Source organism: Prorops nasuta, unplaced genomic scaffold (genome assembly GCF_024137725.1).
Source record: "Prorops nasuta isolate Cenicafe-Biocafe unplaced genomic scaffold, Cenicafe_Pnas_1.2 PNAS00012, whole genome shotgun sequence".
Taxonomy (NCBI): Eukaryota; Metazoa; Arthropoda; class Insecta; order Hymenoptera; family Bethylidae; genus Prorops; species Prorops nasuta.
In genome coordinates, this window is record NW_027116809.1 from 4,749,725 (window position 1) to 4,771,615 (window position 21,891).

Genomic DNA, 21,891 nt, shown 5'->3' on the forward strand with positions numbered 1-21,891 from the left:
TAATATAGGACTATGGTGGGTCACCTGGGGACATTGAGTACTTATATAGTTCTAGGATGGGTCACATGGGGTCATTGATTACTTATATAGAACTAGGGTGGGTCACATGGGGTCATTGAATACTTATATAGGACTAGCGTGGGTCACATGGGATCATTGAATACTTATATAGGACTAGGTTGGGTCACATGGAGATATTGAGTACTTATATAGGACTAGGGTGGGTCAAATTAGGTCATTGAGTACTTATATAGGACTAGGGTGGGTCACTTGGGGTTATTGAGTACTTATATATGACTAGGGTTGGTCACATGGGGTCATTGAGTACTTATATAGGACTAGCGTGGGTCACATGGGGTCATTGTGTACATATATAGGACTAGGGTGGGTCACATGGGGTCATTGACTACATATATAGGACTAGGGTGGGTGACATGGGGTCATAGAGCACTAATATATGACTAGGGTGGGTCACCTAGGGTCATTGAGTACTTATATAGGACTAGGGTGGGTCACATGGGGTGATAGAGTAATTATATAGTACTGGGGTGGGTCACATGGGGTCATTGTGTACATATATAGGACTAGGTTGGGTCACATGGGGTCATTGTGTACATATATAGGATTAGGGTGGGTCACATGGGGTCATTGAGGACATATACAGGACTAGGGTGGGTCACATGGGGTCATTGAGCACTAATATAGGACTAGGGTGGGTCACTTGGGGTCATTGAGTACTTATTTAGGACTAGGATGAGTCACATGGGGTCATTGAGTACTTATATAGGACTAGGGTGGGTCACATGGGGTGATTGAGTAATTATATAGTACTGGGATGGGTCACATGGTGTCATTGTGTACATATATAGGATTAGGGTGGGTCACATGGGGTCATTGAGTACATATATAGGACTAGGGTGGGACAGATGGGGTCATTGAGCACTAATATAGGACTAGGGTGGGTCACCTGGGGTCATTGAGTACTTATATAGGACTAGGATGAGTCACATGGGGTCATTGAGTACTTATATAGGACTAGGGTGGGTCACATTAGGTCATTGAGTACTTATATAGGACTAGGGTGGTCACATGGGGTTATTGAGTACTTATATAGGACTAGGGTGGGTCACATGTTGTCATTGAGTACCTTTATAGGACTAGCGTGGGTCACATGGGGTCATTGTGTACATATATAGGACTAGGGTGGGTCACATGGGGTCATTGACAACATATATAGGACTAGGGTGGGTCACATGGGGCGATAGTGCACTAATATATGTCTAGGGTGGGTCAGCTGGGTTCATTGAGTACTTATATAGAACTAGGGTGGGTCACATGGGGTCATTGAGTACTTATATAGGACTAGCGTGGGTCACATGGGGTTATTGAGTACTTATATAGGACTAGGGTGGGTCACATGGAGTTATTGAGTACTTATATTGGACTAGGGTGGGCCACATTAGGTCATTGAGTACTTATATAGGACTAGGGTGGGTCACATGGGGTTATTGAGTACTTATATAGGACTAGGGTGGGTCACATGGGGTCATTGAGTACTTATATAGGACTAGCGTGGGTCACATGGGGTCATTGTGTACATATATAGGACTAGGGTGGGTCACATGGGGTCATTGGCTACATATATAGGACTAGGGTGGGTCACATGGGGTCATTGAGCACTAATATAGGACTATGGTGGGTCACCTGGGGTCATTGAGTACTTATATAGGACTAGGATGGGCCACATGGGTTCATTGAGTACTTATATAGGACTAGGGTGGCTGACCTGGGGTCATTGAGTACTTATATAGGACTAGGATGGGTCACATGGGGTCATTGAGTACTTATATAGGATTAGGGTGGGTCACATGGGGTCATTGAATACTTATATAGCAGTAGGGTAGGTCACATGGGGTCATTGAGTACTTATATAGAACTAGGGTGGGTCACATGGGGTCATTGAGTACTCATATAGGACTAGCGTGGGTCACATGGGGTCATTGAGTACTTATATAGGACTAGGGTAGGTCACATGGGGTCATTGAGTACTTATATATGACTAGGGTGGGTCACATAGGGTCATTGAATACTTATATAGGACTAGCGTGGGTCACATGGGGTCATTGATTACTTATATAGGACTAGGGTGGGTCACATGGAGTTATTGAGTACTTATATAGGACTAGGGTGGGTCACATAGGGTCATTGAGTACTTATATAGGACTAGGGTGGGTCACATGGAGTTATTGAGTACTTATATAGGACTAGGGTGGGTCACAATAGGTCATTGAGTACTTATATAGGACTAGGGTTGGACAGATAGGGTCATTTAGTACTTATATAGGACTAGGGTGGGTCACATGTGGTCATTGAGTACTTATATAGGACAAGGGTGGGTCACATGGGGTCATTGAGTACTTATATAGGACTAGGGTGGCTGACCTGGGGTCATTGAGTACTTAAATAGGACTAGGGTGGGTCACATGGTGTCATTGAGTACTTATATAGGACTAGGGTGGGTCACATGTGGTCATTGAGTACTTATATAAGACTAGCGTGGGTCACATGGGGTCATTGTGTACATATATAGGATTAGGGTGGGTCACATGGGGTCATTGAGTACATATATACGACTAGGGTTGGTCACATGGGGTCATTGAGCACTAATATAGGACTAGGGTGGGTCACCTGGGGTCATTGAGTACTTTTATAAGACTAGGGTGGCTGACCTGGGGTCATTGAGTACTTATATAGGACTAGGATGAGTCACATGGGGTCATTGAGTACTTATATAGGACTAGGGTGGGTCACATGGGGTCATTGAGTATTTATATAGGACTAGAGTGGGTCACATGGGGTCATTGAGTACTTATTTAGGTCTAGCGTGGGTCACATGGGGTCATTGTGTACATATATAGGATTAGGGTGGGTCACATGGGGTCATTGAGTACATATATAGGACTAGGGTGGGACACATGGGGTCATTGAGCACTAATATAAGACTAGGGTGGGTCACCTGGGGTCATTGAGTACTTATATAGGACTTGGATGAGTCACATGGGGTCATTGAGTACTTATATAGGACTAGGGTGGGTCACATGGGGTGATTGAGTATTTATATAGGACTAGAGTGGGTCACATGGGGTCTTTGAGTACTTATTTAGTACTAGCGTGGGTCACATGGGGTCATTGAGCACTAATATAGGACTAGGGTGGGTCACCTGGGGCCATTGAGTACTTATATAGGACTAGGATGGGTCACATGGGATCATTGAGTACTTATATAGGACTAGGGTGGGTCACATGGAATCATAGAGTACTTATATAGGACTAGGGTGGGTCACATGGGTTCATTGAGTACTTATATAGGACTAGCGTGGGTCACATGGGGTCATTGTGTACATATATAGGATTAGGGTGGGTCACATGGGGTCATTGAGTACATATATAGGACTAGGGTGGGTCACATGGGGTCATTGAGCACTAATATAGGACTAGGGTGGGTCACTTGGGGTCATTGAGTACTTATTTAGGACTAGGATGAGTCACATGGGGTCATTGAGTACTTATATAGGACTAGGGTGGGTCACATGGGGTGATTGAGTAATTATATAGTACTGGGGTGGGTCACATGGGGTCATTGTGTACATATATAGGATTAGGGTGGGTCACATGGGGTCATTGAGTACATATATAGGACTAGGGTGGGACAGATGGGGTCATTGAGCACTAATATAGGACTAGGGTGGGTCACCTGGGGTCATTGAGTACTTATATAGGACTAGGATGAGTCACATGGGGTCATTGAGTACTTATATAGGACTAGGGTGGGTCACATTAGGTCATTGAGTACTTATATAGGACTAGGGTGGTCACATGGGGTTATTGAGTACTTATATAGGACTAGGGTGGGTCACATGTTGTCATTGAGTACCTTTATAGGACTAGCGTGGGTCAAATGGGGTCATTGTGTACATATATAGGACTAGGGTGGGTCACATGGGGTCATTGACAACATATATAGGACTAGGGTGGGTCACATGGGGCGATAGTGCACTAATATATGACTAGGGTGGGTCAGCTGGGTTCATTGAGTACTTATATAGAACTAGGGTGGGTCACATGGGGTCATTGAGTACTTATATAGGACTAGCGTGGGTCACATGGGGTTATTGAGTACTTATATAGGACTAGGATGGGTCACATGGAGTTATTGAGTACTTATATAGGACTAGGGTGGGCCACATTAGGTCATTGAGTACTTATATAGGACTAGGGTGGGTCACATGGGGTTATTGAGTACTTATATAGGACTAGGGTGGGTCACATGGGGTCATTGAGTACTTATATAGGACTAGCGTGGGTCACATGGGGTCATTGTGTACATATATAGGACTAGGGTGGGTCACATGGGGTCATTGACAACATATATAGGACTAGGGTGGGTCACATGGGGCGATAGTGCACTAATATATGACTAGGGTGGGTCAGCTGGGTTCATTGAGTACTTATATAGAACTAGGGTGGGTCACATGGGGTCATTGAGTACTTATATAGGACTAGCGTGGGTCACATGGGGTTATTGAGTACTTATATAGGACTAGGATGTGTCACATGGAGTTATTGAGTACTTATATAGGACTAGGGTGGGCCACATTAGGTCATTGAGTACTTATATAGGACTAGGGTGGGTCACATGGGGTTATTGAGTACTTATATAGGACTAGGGTGGGTCACCTGGCGTCATTGAGTACTTATATAGGACTTGGATGAGTCACATGGGGTCATTGAGTACTTATATAGGACTAGGGTGGGTCACATGGGGTGATTGAGTATTTATATAGGACTAGAGTGGGTCACATGGGGTCTTTGAGTACTTATTTAGTACTAGCGTGGGTCACATGGGGTCATTGAGCACTAATATAGGACTAGGGTGGGTCACCTGGGGCCATTGAGTACTTATATAGGACTAGGATGGGTCACATGGGATCATTGAGTACTTATATAGGACTAGGGTGGGTCACATGGAATCATAGAGTACTTATATAGGACTAGGGTGGGTCACATGGGGTCATTGAGTACTTATATAGGACTAGCGTGGGTCACATAGGGTCATTGTGTACATATATAGGATTAGGGTGGGTCACATGGGGTCATTGAGTACATATATAGGACTAGGGTGGGTCACATGGGGTCATTGAGCACTAATATAGGACTAGGGTGGGTCACTTGGGGTCATTGAGTACTTATTTAGGACTTGGATGAGTCACATGGGGTCATTGAGTACTTATATAGGACTAGGGTGGGTCACATGGGGTGATTGAGTAATTATATAGTACTGGGGTGGGTCACATGGGGTCATTGTGTACATATATAGGATTAGGGTGGGTCACATGGGGTCATTGAGTACATATATAGGACTAGGGTGGGACAGATGGGGTCATTGAGCACTAATATAGGACTAGGGTGGGTCACCTGGGGTCATTGAGTACTTATATAGGACTAGGATGAGTCACATGGGGTCATTGAGTACTTATATAGGACTAGGGTGGGTCACATTAGGTCATTGAGTACTTATATAGGACTAGGGTGGTCACATGGGGTTATTGAGTACTTATATAGGACTAGGGTGGGTCACATGTTGTCATTGAGTACCTTTATAGGACTAGCGTGGGTCACATGGGGTCATTGTGTACATATATAGGACTAGGGTGGGTCACATGGGGTCATTGACAACATATATAGGACTAGGGTGGGTCACATGGGGCGATAGTGCACTAATATATGACTAGGGTGGGTCAGCTGGGTTCATTGAGTACTTATATAGAACTAGGGTGGGTCACATGGGGTCATTGAGTACTTATATAGGACTAGCGTGGGTCACATGGGGTTATTGAGTACTTATATAGGACTAGGATGGGTCACATGGAGTTATTGAGTACTTATATAGGACTAGGGTGGGCCACATTAGGTCATTGAGTACTAATATAGGACTATGGTGGGTCACCTGGGGTCATTGAGTACTTATATAGAACTAGGATGGGCCACATGGGTTCATTGAGTACTTATATAGGACTAGGGTGGCTGACCTGGGGTCATTGAGTACTCATATAGGACTAGGATGGGTCACATGGGGTCATTGAGTACTTATATAGGATTAGGGTGGGTCACATGTGGTCATTGAATACTTATATAGCAGTAGGGTAGGTCACATGGGGTCATTGAGTACTTATATAGAACTAGGGTGGGTCACATGGGGTCATTGAGTACTCATATAGGACTAGCGTGGGTCACATGGGGTCATTGAGTACTTATATAGGACTAGGGTAGGTCACATGGGGTCATTGAGTACTTATATAGGACTAGGGTGGGTCACATAGGGTCATTGAATACTTATATAGGACTAGCGTGGGTCACATGGGGTCATTGATTACTTATATAGGACTAGGGTGGGTCACATGGAGTTATTGAGTACTTATATAGGACTAGGGTGGGTCACATAGGGTCAATGAGTACTTATATAGGACTAGGGTGGGTCACATGGAGTTATTGAGTACTTATATAGGACTAGGATGGGTCACATGGAGTTATTGAGTACTTATATAGGACTAGGGTGGGCCACATTAGGTCATTGAGTACTTATATAGGACTAGGGTGGGTCACATGGGGTTATTGAGTACTTATATAGGACTAGGGTGGGTCACCTGGCGTCATTGAGTACTTATATAGGACTTGGATGAGTCACATGGGGTCATTGAGTACTTATATAGGACTAGGGTGGGTCACATGGGGTGATTGAGTATTTATATAGGACTAGAGTGGGTCACATGGGGTCTTTGAGTACTTATTTAGTACTAGCGTGGGTCACATGGGGTCATTGAGCACTAATATAGGACTAGGGTGGGTCACCTGGGGCCATTGAGTACTTATATAGGACTAGGATGGGTCACATGGGATCATTGAGTACTTATATAGGACTAGGGTGGGTCACATGGAATCATAGAGTACTTATATAGGACTAGGGTGGGTCACATGGGGTCATTGAGTACTTATATAGGACTAGCGTGGGTCACATGGGGTCATTGTGTACATATATAGGATTAGGGTGGGTCACATGGGGTCATTGAGTACATATATAGGACTAGGGTGGGTCACATGGGGTCATTGAGCACTAATATAGGACTAGGGTGGGTCACTTGGGGTCATTGAGTACTTATTTAGGACTAGGATGAGTCACATGGGGTCATTGAGTACTTATATAGGACTAGGGTGGGTCACATGGGGTGATTGAGTAATTATATAGTACTGGGGTGGGTCACATGGGGTCATTGTGTACATATATAGGATTAGGGTGGGTCACATGGGGTCATTGAGTACATATATAGGACTAGGGTGGGACAGATGGGGTCATTGAGCACTAATATAGGACTAGGGTGGGTCACCTGGGGTCATTGAGTACTTATATAGGACTAGGATGAGTCACATGGGGTCATTGAGTACTTATATAGGACTAGGGTGGGTCACATTAGGTCATTGAGTACTTATATAGGACTAGGGTGGTCACATGGGGTTATTGAGTACTTATATAGGACTAGGGTGGGTCACATGTTGTCATTGAGTACCTTTATAGGATTAGCGTGGGTCACATGGGGTCATTGTGTACATATATAGGACTAGGGTGGGTCACATGGGGTCATTGACAACATATATAGGACTAGGGTGGGTCACATGGGGCGATAGTGCACTAATATATGACTAGGGTGGGTCAGCTGGGTTCATTGAGTACTAATATAGAACTAGGGTGGGTCACATGGGGTCATTGAGTACTTATATAGGACTAGCGTGGGTCACATGGGGTTATTGAGTACTTATATAGGACTAGGATGGGTCACATGGAGTTATTGAGTACTTATATAGGACTAGGGTGGGCCACATTAGGTCATTGAGTACTAATATAGGACTATGGTGGGTCACCTGGGGTCATTGAGTACTTATATAGAACTAGGATGGGCCACATGGGTTCATTGAGTACTTATATAGGACTAGGGTGGCTGACCTGGGGTCATTGAGTACTCATATAGGACTAGGATGGGTCACATGGGGTCATTGAGTACTTATATAGGATTAGGGTGGGTCACATGTGGTCATTGAATACTTATATAGCAGTAGGGTAGGTCACATGGGGTCATTGAGTACTTATATAGAACTAGGGTGGGTCACATGGGGTCATTGAGTACTCATATAGGACTAGCGTGGGTCACATGGGGTCATTGAGTACTTATATAGGACTAGGGTAGGTCACATGGGGTCATTGAGTACTTATATAGGACTAGGGTGGGTCACATAGGGTCATTGAATACTTATATAGGACTAGCGTGGGTCACATGGGGTCATTGATTACTTATATAGGACTAGGGTGGGTCACATGGAGTTATTGAGTACTTATATAGGACTAGGGTGGGTCACATAGGGTCAATGAGTACTTATATAGGACTAGGGTGGGTCACATGGAGTTATTGAGTACTTATATAGGACTAGGGTGGGTCACAATAGGTCATTGAGTACTTATATAGGACTAGGGTTGGTCAGATAGGGTCATTGAGTACTTATATAGGACTAGGGTGGGTCACATGTGGTCATTGAGTACTTATATAGGACAAGGGTGGGTCAAATTAGGTCATTGAGTACTTATATAGGACTAGGGTGGGTCACATTGGGTCATTGAGCACTAATATAGGACTAGGGTGGGTCACCTGGGGTCATTGAGTACTTATATAGGACTAGGATGAGTCTCATGGGGTCATTGAATACTTATATAGGACTAGGGTGGGTCACATGGGGTGATTGAGTAATTATATAGTACTGGGGTGGGTCACATGGGGTCATTGTGTACATATATAGGATTAGGGTGGGTCACATGAGGTCATTGAGTACATATATAGGACTAGGGTGGGACAGATGGGGTCATTGAGCACTAATATATGACTAGGGTGGGTCACCTGGGGTCATTAAGTACTTATATAGGACTAGGGTGGGTCACATGTGGTCATTGAGTACTTATATAGGACAAGGGTGGGTCAAATTAGGTCATTGAGTACTTATATAGGACTAGGGTGGGTCACATGGGGTCATTGAGCACTAATATAGGACTATGGTGGGTCACCTGGGGACATTGAGTACTTATATAGTTCTAGGATGGGTCACATGGGGTCATTGAGTACTTATATAGAACTAGGGTGAGTCACATGGGGTCATTGAATACTTATATAGGACTAGCGTGGGTCACATGGGATCATTGAATACTTATATAGGACTAGGTTGGGTCACATGGAGATATTGAGTACTTATATAGGACTAGGGTGGGTCAAATTAGGTCATTGAGTACTTATATAGGACTAGGGTGGGTCACATGGGGTTATTGAGTACTTATATATGACTAGGGTTGGTCACATGGGGTCATTGAGTACTTATATAGGACTAGCGTGGGTCACATGGGGTCATTGTGTACATATATAGGACTAGGGTGGGTCACATGGGGTCATTGACTACATATATAGGACTAGGGTGGGTCACATGGGGTCATAGAGCACTAATATATGACTAGGGTGGGTCACCTGGGGTCATTGAGTACTTATATAGGACTAGGGTGGGTCACATGGGGTGATTGAGTAATTATATAGTACTGGGGTGGGTCACATGGGGTCATTGTGTACATATATAGGACTAGGTTGTGTCACATGGGGTCATTGTGTACATATATAGGATTAGGGTGGGTCACATGGGGTCATTGAGTACATATACAGGACTAGGGTGGGTCACATGGGGTCATTGTTTAGAGTATGAACTCTGATAGGGTAGAAATTACTCTAACACCAGGTTAATTTTTTTCTTTGTGTGTGTTCTATCGTGTGTTGGCACGTGATGTAACGTTTTCGTATCCTTGCGAAAACCGACTGACTGTCCGCTTACGCGACCACCCTTCTCTTCCCCACGGTATACAAAAGCTAGATGCTTATTGGTTCCGAACGCGTTATCTCCGTAGTCCCGAAGTGTACACGACGCGGACAGCCAATCAGGATCACCAAGTCAACGGACCATTTGTATATTATATTGTAGAGTCGTGCACGACTTGTATGTTGAATTGAATAGCCATGAGATATGTTAGTGTAGGTATAGCCTGTTTTGTATTTATATATCTAGATTCAAATTTTATATGGGTGTATCCCAACTATTGTTTTGCTATCCTACGTAACAGACTCCCCGTTGAGAGGAACGATCAATCACTGCCCTTTGACACACTGTTTATTGAGGAACATATTTGTTGCTTTATTTATTAATTTTCATATCAAGTACAATCAAATTTTAAATATATGTGATGTAATGTTGTTACTTGTTAATAATCCAAAAAAAAACTTAGTACTAAATACAAATATATGACTATAAATCAGGTAGTATACATATATATTTCGTGGATCGCTTAAGCATCCCACTATTGGTTTTCAATGTGACAGCACGTATCACTTCGTCAGAGCCTGGATGTAATTCATGCACTCGACCTAAAGCCCATTGTGAACAAGGCAATGTTTTGTCCTTGATAAGTGCGAGTGATCCAAGTTTTACTTTAGATTCTTCCTTTGTCCATTTATTTCGAACTTGTAATTCATTGAGGTATTCCAACCTCCAGCGTGTCCAGAAGTCTTGTCTCATTTTCGTCAAATGTTGCCATGTTGATAGTCGATTATCTGGAATAGAAGACAAATCTCCCTCTGGCAAGGTAGTAAATGTTCTGCCTATTAAATAATGTGCTGGTGTTATGGCTTGAAGGTCATTTGGGTCAGAGGACAGAGATGCTATAGGCCTTGAATTTAGAATTCCTTCTACTTCTATAGCAAAGGTGTTCAATTCTTCGAAGGTAACCAGCATCTCACCGATCACTCTTTTAAAGTGATGTTTAAACACTTTGACTGTTGCTTCCCAAAGCCCTCCAAAATGAGGAGCTAAAGGTGGAATGAAGTGCCAAGTGATACGACGATCGCTTGCAAACCTTTCTATAACATTTCGATGATTATCAGAGTTAAACAACACATATAATTCCTTGAGCTGATTGTTTGCCCCGATGAAATTTGTCCCATTATCCGAATGAATATGTTCAGGCATGCCCCTTCGAGCTATAAAACGTCGCAACGCCGCTAGAAAACCTTCGGTAGTTAAGTCGCTTACCACTTCAAAGTGTACTGCTTTGATTACTAAACACACAAACACACATATATAAACCTTTAGTTTATTACGATTGCGGAATTTTTTCTCTTTTATGTGGAATGGTCCGCAATAATCAATTCCGGTGTGTGTAAAAGGTGTTGTTTGATTTACCCGGTAACTTGGTAAATTCGCCATTTTATATTGGGTCACATTAGAACGAAATCTGAAGCACCGCATGCAGCCCTTTATGATCCTTCGAATTTGATTTTTACCATCTATCAACCAAAATTTTTGGCGCATATTGTATAAAGTCGCTTGTATGCTTGTATGATAGTGCTTAAGATGACTTTCTCGTATTATGCAATCGGTTAAAGGATGTTTATTGGGAAGTAGGATTGGATGCTTTTGTGAGAACTTCAGATTTGCTTGTGTTAATCGACCACCGACTCTAATAATATCGTTTTCGTCCAGGAAAGGGTTCAGACCTGCTAGTTTTCCCTTATACGGTGTGGTGCTCTTCAAAGAATGCAGATCACTTTTAAAACATGTGATTTGTAACAGTCTTAATATACAGATCTCTGCCATGTTCAACTCGTTTGGCGATATAGCTCCCGTCGATTTATTGGATGGCAACCATCTGCGACAATTCGCTATAATACGAATTAATTTTGTATAGGATGAATATCTACTAAGAATTTCCGCGTCAACCATTCTAACATTAAAACAAACATTTCGCTTTATTTCGGGAGTCTCTTTTATTTCGATTCTAAGATTTGGCCACTGTTTTTCATCGCTTAGAAGCCATGAAGGACCTGAGAACCATATTTTATTTTTTACGAATTCATCTGGAAGTTGACCTCGTGATATGGCGTCGGCTGGATTGTCATCCGTTCTCACGTGTCTCCAACTATGTCTACTAGTCATTTCTTGTATACTCGCAACACGGTTTGATACATATGTTTGTAAGAGGTGAGGCGGCGTTCTAATCCAACAAAGTGCTATCGTAGAATCGCTCCAAAGAACTGTTTTACTGATAGATTTAATACCGAGCGACCTGGTGATTTCGTGACATAATTTGGCCAATAATAGAGAACCGCAGAGTTCTAATCTAGGTATAGTCGTAGGTTTTATGGGAGCTACTCGAGATTTTGCGCTGACTAAATGACAAACAACCTTTCCGTATTTATTTTGTGTTCGTAAATAAACGCATGCACCATATCCACTATTACTAGCATCGCAAAAACCATGGAGTTGGAAATCAGTACATTCAGATACGATTATATTGCGTTTAATTGTTATTTCGCCTAAGGATTCCCATTGCTTTACAAAATTTAACCACTTAAAATGTATGCTCGGTGGTATAGTTTGGTCCCAGTGAATGTTTGATTTCCATATGTCTTGCATTAACCTTTTCGCGAAAAATATTATTGGTCCAAGTAAACCCAATGGGTCAAAGATCCTTGCAATATCAGATAGTATCATCCTTTTCGTAAACCTTTCATTTTGGGAAATCGGAGATGGATTATAGCAAATCGCGTCATCGATAGTGCGCCAAGTTAGTCCTAATGTTCTTGATGTCGTTTCGGTTTTTAAGATAAATTCTGCTGTATTTTCGTTTGACGCTAAATCGTGTATCACATTGGTGTCGTTAGACGCCCATTGTCTTATTTCAAATCCTCCTGACTTTAACAGTGCAATAATTTCATCTCTTATTTCCCTTAATTCGCTTATAGAATCCGCGCCTGTCAGCAAATCGTCTACGTACATGTGTGTTTTTATAACCTCAGCAGCCCGCGGATAACTGCCCCTTTCATCATCCGCCAACCGATGTAGCGTTCTAATTGCCAAAAACGGTGATGATGCTACCCCAAATGTCAACGTATTTAGATCGAATGACATTATTTCATCATTGTGGCGCCATAAGATGCGTTGATATTTCCTATCGTCTTGATGTACCCTAACCTGACGGTACATTTTTTCTATGTCTGCAGTGATAACATAAGCGTAGGTTCTGAATCTGATTAAATGGGTTGTTAGAGGTTCCTGAATCGTCGGCCCTGTTAACAATAAGTCATTTAAGGATTTACCTCCACTCACTTTGGCCGATGCGTCGAAGACGATTCTAACTTTTGTAGTTTGACTATTTTGTTTTATGACAGCATGATGAGGCATAAAATATTCTGAACCTTTATTTACTTTGGTTAATGACATATGACCTAAGCTAATATATTCATTAATGATACGTGTGTATTCGTTCTGTAAAATTTTATTTTTGCTAAACTTACGTTCTAGTAATAATAAACGTTTGAGAGCTATTGTACGAGAATCGTGTATGATATTGTTATTGTCCTTGAACGGTAGTCGAACTGTATATCGACCATCACTTTCTCGTGATGTGGTCATTGTGTAATGATTCTCGCAAAATATGTCTCCAGCTGATCGTGATTTACGATCAGGTAATTCTTCAACAACCCAAAATTGATTCATTAGTTTTTCTAAATTCATCAGATTACAAACATGGCCTATATCCCTTTGTTCACTAATGTTCCCAGCTACTAACCATCCTAGGCGTGTTTTTTGTAAATAAAGGTCTTCCTTGCCTACTGATAAATCGATTTGTCCTAATGCGAAAAGCGACATTGTCGTGCCTGCCCCGATTATTAAATCGATTGTTCGCGGTCGATGAAATTCCGGGTCGGCTAACTTCAAATTCGGCGGAATATTTATATGATCGCGAGGAAAAACATTTGCTGGTACTAAATCTGCTATCAACGGTAATACTAGACATGTAATTTCTCTTTGAAAGCATTCATGAATTGACTGAATCGTTATTTTCGTTATCCCTTTCGTATGGGTTCGCTGATTGTTAATTGTGCCGATAATCATTGAGTTCGTTGTTATCGGTAAATTCAGCTTCTGGATTAGAGTCTCAGACACAAAATTTGTCGTTGCCCCCGTATCAAGCAATGCGCGACATTTGATTAGGATCCCCTTGTAATTTTTCACGTGAAGTACTGCCGTAGTTAATAATTGTGGGGCGATTGGATATAGCGTAGCTATACTGTGTGCCGATAAGTTTGTCGGTCAACTATTCAACGCCCTTTTATCTTGCCGTTCTCTTTCATTCTCTTGTTTAGTTTCTTGGATCTCGTGAGTGAAGTGAATAAGCGTGTTATGACGCTTCTGACAGATTACACACCCAGACGATCTACAAGGTTTACCGCGGTGTGAACGCAAACAATTGTAACAAACCTTCGCCATTTTTACCGCTTCGATACGTTTAGGTATTGTTAGTTGCTTAAATGTTTCGCACTTAAATAATGGATGCGCGTTTTTATGACATACAAGACATTCATTTGTCGCGGTTAACATGAATCCCTTATTCGTGAAATTGTGTCGTTTTTTCTTTGTCGGTGAAGGGTTAACAATCGAGCTGTTCTCGGGAGGTCGAATTCGCTCCTGTCTCGACGCACAAACTGCTGCTTTATATAAGAATTCATACAATTTATCTAAACATGGCATTTCGTCTCTACTTAATGTCGATTCCCATTCCATCAATGATTCCTTTGGCAATTTATTCTCTATTAAGTGAATAGCTATCTCCGGAGAAAATATGACACCTAACGAATTTAATGATGCAATATGTTGTTGCATGTCATCCGCGAGTTTTGCTAAACCTATTGACGATACTTTGCTTAATATAGGTAATTCGAATATCATTGAGATGTGTTGTGAGACTAGTACCCTTTTTACTTCGTATGACCGTATCAATAAGTCCCAGGCTCTTTTGTAGTTGTCGGCATGAACTGAAAAAACTTCCAATTTCTTTGCAGCTTCCCCTACAACTACTGACTTCAAATAATGAAACTTATCGAGGTCTGTTAAATCAGGTCGCACGTCGATTACGTTAATAAACATGTTTTTAAACGAGAGCCAATTCTCATATTTACCGTCAAAGCTTTGAAGAGATATTTTGGGCAATTTTACTTTAGGTAATTGATTGCTATTCTCACTTATAACTCCGCTATCACGTTGTGATGTATTTGATGTCGAAGCCGTACTTGTGTTGTCTCTACCGCCCTGCAGTTTTTCTGCCTTATTTACAACGTCAAAATAACGATCTTGTATCGTTTGAAATTCTACGGTATGATCTTCATTTGCATCTAAGATCATAAGTTCGTCCGTCAAATCTTCTAGTGTTTTGTATAACTCTGACAATCTTTTAACGCGTAAATTAATAGTTCCTAAATCTATGTTATCTTTTTCAACAAGATTGCTTATTATTGTTAGTTGCGACTTGAACGCTGTGCGCTTTTGTATTATTAATTTGACTCTTTCAACCATTTTGCTATGATTTGGTATATTTTGAACTGACCCAAATGACTTACCAGCGTGTGGCACAAATACTCCTTGGGGGCGTTTTTGATTTCCTTCCTTTATCGTCTGAATCTGGATCTGCCTTTCTGAGTTTTCTCGTTGAATTTCTGATCCACACCTCACAGGAGGCACCAATTTTGTTTAGAGTATGAACTCTGATAGGGTAGAAATTACTCTAACACCAGGTTAATTTTTTTCTTTGTGTGTGTTCTATCGTGTGTTGGCACGTGATGTAACGTTTTCGTATCCTTGCGAAAACCGACTGACTGTCCGCTTACGCGACCACCCTTCTCTTCCCCACGGTATACAAAAGCTAGATGCTTATTGGTTCCGAACGCGTTATCTCCGTAGTCCCGAAGTGTACACGACGCGGACAGCCAATCAGGATCACCAAGTCAACGGACCATTTGTATATTATATTGTAGAGTCGTGCACGACTTGTATGTTGAATTGAATAGCCATGAGATATGTTAGTGTAGGTATAGCCTGTTTTGTATTTATATATCTAGATTCAAATTTTATATGGGTGTATCCCAACTATTGTTTTGCTATCCTACGTAACAGTCATTGAGCACTAATATAGGACTAGGGTGGGTCACTTGGGGTCATTGAGTACTTATTTAGGACTAGGATGAGTCATATGGGGTCATTGAGTACTTATATAGGACTAGGGTGGGTCACATGGGGTGATTGAGTAATTATATAGTACTGGGATGGGTCACATGGGGTCATTGTGTACATATATAGGATTAGGGTGGGTCACATGGGGTCATTGAGTACATATATAGGACTAGGGTGGGACAGATGGGGTCATTGAGCACTAATATAGGACTAGGGTGGGTCACCTGGGGTCATTGAGTACTTATATAGGACTAGGATGAGTCACATGGGGTCATTGAGTACTTATATAGGACTAGGGTGGGTCACATTAGGTCATTGAGTACTTATATAGGACTAGGGTGGTCACATGGGGTTATTGAGTACTTATATAGGACTAGGGTGGGTCACATGTTGTCATTGAGTACCTTTATAGGACTAGCGTGGGTCACATGGGGTCATTGTGTACATATATAGGACTAGGGTGGGTCACATGTGGTCATTGAGTACTTATATAGGACAAGGGTGGGTCAAATTAGGTCATTGAGTACTTATATAGGACTAGGGTGGGTCACATGGGGTCATTGAGCACTAATATAGGACTATGGTGGGTCACCTGGGGACATTGAGTACTTATATAGTTCTAGGATGGGTCACATGGGGTCATTGAGTACTTATATAGAACTAGGGTGAGTCACATGGGGTCATTGAATACTTATATAGGACTAGCGTGGGTCACATGGGATCATTGAATACTTATATAGGACTAGGTTGGGTCACATGGAGATATTGAGTACTTATATAGGACTAGGGTGGGTCAAATTAGGTCATTGAGTACTTATATAGGACTAGGGTGGGTCACATGGGGTTATTGAGTACTTATATATGACTAGGGTTGGTCACATGGGGTCATTGAGTACTTATATAGGACTAGCGTGGGTCACATGGGGTCATTGTGTACATATATAGGACTAGGGTGGGTCACATGGGGTCATTGACTACATATATAGGACTAGGGTGGGTCACATGGGGTCATAGAGCACTAATATATGACTAGGGTGGGTCACCTGGGGTCATTGAGTACTTATATAGGACTAGGGTGGGTCACATGGGGTGATTGAGTAATTATATAGTACTGGGGTGGGTCACATGGGGTCATTGTGTACATATATAGGACTAGGTTGTGTCACATGGGGTCATTGTGTACATATATAGGATTAGGGTGGGTCACATGGGGTCATTGAGTACATATACAGGACTAGGGTGGGTCACATGGGGTCATTGTTTAGAGTATGAACTCTGATAGGGTAGAAATTACTCTAACACCAGGTTAATTTTTTTCTTTGTGTGTGTTCTATCGTGTGTTGGCACGTGATGTAACGTTTTCGTATCCTTGCGAAAACCGACTGACTGTCCGCTTACGCGACCACCCTTCTCTTCCCCACGGTATACAAAAGCTAGATGCTTATTGGTTCCGAACGCGTTATCTCCGTAGTCCCGAAGTGTACACGACGCGGACAGCCAATCAGGATCACCAAGTCAACGGACCATTTGTATATTATATTGTAGAGTCGTGCACGACTTGTATGTTGAATTGAATAGCCATGAGATATGTTAGTGTAGGTATAGCCTGTTTTGTATTTATATATCTAGATTCAAATTTTATATGGGTGTATCCCAACTATTGTTTTGCTATCCTACGTAACAGACTCCCCGTTGAGAGGAACGATCAATCACTGCCCTTTGACACACTGTTTATTGAGGAACATATTTGTTGCTTTATTTATTAATTTTCATATCAAGTACAATCAAATTTTAAATATATGTGATGTAATGTTGTTACTTGTTAATAATCCAAAAAAAAACTTAGTACTAAATACAAATATATGACTATAAATCAGGTAGTATACATATATATTTCGTGGATCGCTTAAGCATCCCACTATTGGTTTTCAATGTGACAGCACGTATCACTTCGTCAGAGCCTGGATGTAATTCATGCACTCGACCTAAAGCCCATTGTGAACAAGGCAATGTTTTGTCCTTGATAAGTGCGAGTGATCCAAGTTTTACTTTAGATTCTTCCTTTGTCCATTTATTTCGAACTTGTAATTCATTGAGGTATTCCAACCTCCAGCGTGTCCAGAAGTCTTGTCTCATTTTCGTCAAATGTTGCCATGTTGATAGTCGATTATCTGGAATAGAAGACAAATCTCCCTCTGGCAAGGTAGTAAATGTTCTGCCTATTAAATAATGTGCTGGTGTTATGGCTTGAAGGTCATTTGGGTCAGAGGACAGAGATGCTATAGGCCTTGAATTTAGAATTCCTTCTACTTCTATAGCAAAGGTGTTCAATTCTTCGAAGGTAACCAGCATCTCACCGATCACTCTTTTAAAGTGATGTTTAAACACTTTGACTGTTGCTTCCCAAAGCCCTCCAAAATGAGGAGCTAAAGGTGGAATGAAGTGCCAAGTGATACGACGATCGCTTGCAAACCTTTCTATAACATTTCGATGATTATCAGAGTTAAACAACACATATAATTCCTTGAGCTGATTGTTTGCCCCGATGAAATTTGTCCCATTATCCGAATGAATATGTTCAGGCATGCCCCTTCGAGCTATAAAACGTCGCAACGCCGCTAGAAAACCTTCGGTAGTTAAGTCGCTTACCACTTCAAAGTGTACTGCTTTGATTACTAAACACACAAACACACATATATAAACCTTTAGTTTATTACGATTGCGGAATTTTTTCTCTTTTATGTGGAATGGTCCGCAATAATCAATTCCGGTGTGTGTAAAAGGTGTTGTTTGATTTACCCGGTAACTTGGTAAATTCGCCATTTTATATTGGGTCACATTAGAACGAAATCTGAAGCACCGCATGCAGCCCTTTATGATCCTTCGAATTTGATTTTTACCATCTATCAACCAAAATTTTTGGCGCATATTGTATAAAGTCGCTTGTATGCTTGTATGATAGTGCTTAAGATGACTTTCTCGTATTATGCAATCGGTTAAAGGATGTTTATTGGGAAGTAGGATTGGATGCTTTTGTGAGAACTTCAGATTTGCTTGTGTTAATCGACCACCGACTCTAATAATATCGTTTTCGTCCAGGAAAGGGTTCAGACCTGCTAGTTTTCCCTTATACGGTGTGGTGCTCTTCAAAGAATGCAGATCACTTTTAAAACATGTGATTTGTAACAGTCTTAATATACAGATCTCTGCCATGTTCAACTCGTTTGGCGATATAGCTCCCGTCGATTTATTGGATGGCAACCATCTGCGACAATTCGCTATAATACGAATTAATTTTGTATAGGATGAATATCTACTAAGAATTTCCGCGTCAACCATTCTAACATTAAAACAAACATTTCGCTTTATTTCGGGAGTCTCTTTTATTTCGATTCTAAGATTTGGCCACTGTTTTTCATCGCTTAGAAGCCATGAAGGACCTGAGAACCATATTTTATTTTTTACGAATTCATCTGGAAGTTGACCTCGTGATATGGCGTCGGCTGGATTGTCATCCGTTCTCACGTGTCTCCAACTATGTCTACTAGTCATTTCTTGTATACTCGCAACACGGTTTGATACATATGTTTGTAAGAGGTGAGGCGGCGTTCTAATCCAACAAAGTGCTATCGTAGAATCGCTCCAAAGAACTGTTTTACTGATAGATTTAATACCGAGCGACCTGGTGATTTCGTGACATAATTTGGCCAATAATAGAGAACCGCAGAGTTCTAATCTAGGTATAGTCGTAGGTTTTATGGGAGCTACTCGAGATTTTGCGCTGACTAAATGACAAACAACCTTTCCGTATTTATTTTGTGTTCGTAAATAAACGCATGCACCATATCCACTATTACTAGCATCGCAAAAACCATGGAGTTGGAAATCAGTACATTCAGATACGATTATATTGCGTTTAATTGTTATTTCGCCTAAGGATTCCCATTGCTTTACAAAATTTAACCACTTAAAATGTATGCTCGGTGGTATAGTTTGGTCCCAGTGAATGTTTGATTTCCATATGTCTTGCATTAACCTTTTCGCGAAAAATATTATTGGTCCAAGTAAACCCAATGGGTCAAAGATCCTTGCAATATCAGATAGTATCATCCTTTTCGTAAACCTTTCATTTTGGGAAATCGGAGATGGATTATAGCAAATCGCGTCATCGATAGTGCGCCAAGTTAGTCCTAATGTTCTTGATGTCGTTTCGGTTTTTAAGATAAATTCTGCTGTATTTTCGTTTGACGCTAAATCGTGTATCACATTGGTGTCGTTAGACGCCCATTGTCTTATTTCAAATCCTCCTGACTTTAACAGTGCAATAATTTCATCTCTTATTTCCCTTAATTCGCTTATAGAATCCGCGCCTGTCAGCAAATCGTCTACGTACATGTGTGTTTTTATAACCTCAGCAGCCCGCGGATAACTGCCCCTTTCATCATCCGCCAACCGATGTAGCGTTCTAATTGCCAAAAACGGTGATGATGCTACCCCAAATGTCAACGTATTTAGATCGAATGACATTATTTCATCATTGTGGCGCCATAAGATGCGTTGATATTTCCTATCGTCTTGATGTACCCTAACCTGACGGTACATTTTTTCTATGTCTGCAGTGATAACATAAGCGTAGGTTCTGAATCTGATTAAATGGGTTGTTAGAGGTTCCTGAATCGTCGGCCCTGTTAACAATAAGTCATTTAAGGATTTACCTCCACTCACTTTGGCCGATGCGTCGAAGACGATTCTAACTTTTGTAGTTTGACTATTTTGTTTTATGACAGCATGATGAGGCATAAAATATTCTGAACCTTTATTTACTTTGGTTAATGACATATGACCTAAGCTAATATATTCATTAATGATACGTGTGTATTCGTTCTGTAAAATTTTATTTTTGCTAAACTTACGTTCTAGTAATAATAAACGTTTGAGAGCTATTGTACGAGAATCGTGTATGATATTGTTATTGTCCTTGAACGGTAGTCGAACTGTATATCGACCATCACTTTCTCGTGATGTGGTCATTGTGTAATGATTCTCGCAAAATATGTCTCCAGCTGATCGTGATTTACGATCAGGTAATTCTTCAACAACCCAAAATTGATTCATTAGTTTTTCTAAATTCATCAGATTACAAACATGGCCTATATCCCTTTGTTCACTAATGTTCCCAGCTACTAACCATCCTAGGCGTGTTTTTTGTAAATAAAGGTCTTCCTTGCCTACTGATAAATCGATTTGTCCTAATGCGAAAAGCGACATTGTCGTGCCTGCCCCGATTATTAAATCGATTGTTCGCGGTCGATGAAATTCCGGGTCGGCTAACTTCAAATTCGGCGGAATATTTATATGATCGCGAGGAAAAACATTTGCTGGTACTAAATCTGCTATCAACGGTAATACTAGACATGTAATTTCTCTTTGAAAGCATTCATGAATTGACTGAATCGTTATTTTCGTTATCCCTTTCGTATGGGTTCGCTGATTGTTAATTGTGCCGATAATCATTGAGTTCGTTGTTATCGGTAAATTCAGCTTCTGGATTAGAGTCTCAGACACAAAATTTGTCGTTGCCCCCGTATCAAGCAATGCGCGACATTTGATTAGGATCCCCTTGTAATTTTTCACGTGAAGTACTGCCGTAGTTAATAATTGTGGGGCGATTGGATATAGCGTAGCTATACTGTG

At 41.4% G+C, this 21,891-nt stretch overlaps 2 protein-coding genes across 2 annotated transcripts in view; both read right to left on the reverse strand.

Annotated features, from left to right (window-relative positions):
* Nucleotides 1-10,437: 10,437 nt before the first annotated feature.
* On the reverse strand, nt 10,438-15,543 carry LOC136777823 (uncharacterized). The gene is made up of 2 exons (XM_066734413.1): nt 14,312-15,543; nt 10,438-14,260 (listed from the first exon to the last, which is right to left on the reverse strand). The coding sequence occupies exons 1-2, from the start codon at nt 15,541-15,543 to the stop codon at nt 10,438-10,440; spliced, it is 5,055 nt and encodes a 1,684-aa protein (XP_066590510.1).
* A 2,520-nt stretch (nt 15,544-18,063) lies between these two features.
* LOC136777824 (uncharacterized) overlaps nt 18,064-21,891 on the reverse strand; it is a 181,900-nt gene continuing 178,072 nt past the window's right edge. The window contains exon 4 of the mRNA XM_066734414.1: nt 18,064-21,886. Within this exon, the coding sequence (XP_066590511.1) occupies nt 18,064-21,886 (3,823 nt within the window). The remainder of the gene's footprint in view (nt 21,887-21,891) is intronic.

What these genes read in the sequence shown, in the direction of transcription:
- LOC136777823 (XM_066734413.1), bottom strand. Translation starts at nt 15,543, where the DNA reads ATGGTTGAAAGAGTCAAATTAATAATACAAAAGCGCACAGCGTTCAAG. An exon ending in CAAGAGAATGAAAGAGAACG is followed by an intron (nt 14,261 to 14,311) that starts GCAAGATAAAAG and finishes ATCGGCACACAG; the next exon opens with TATAGCTACGCTATATCCAA.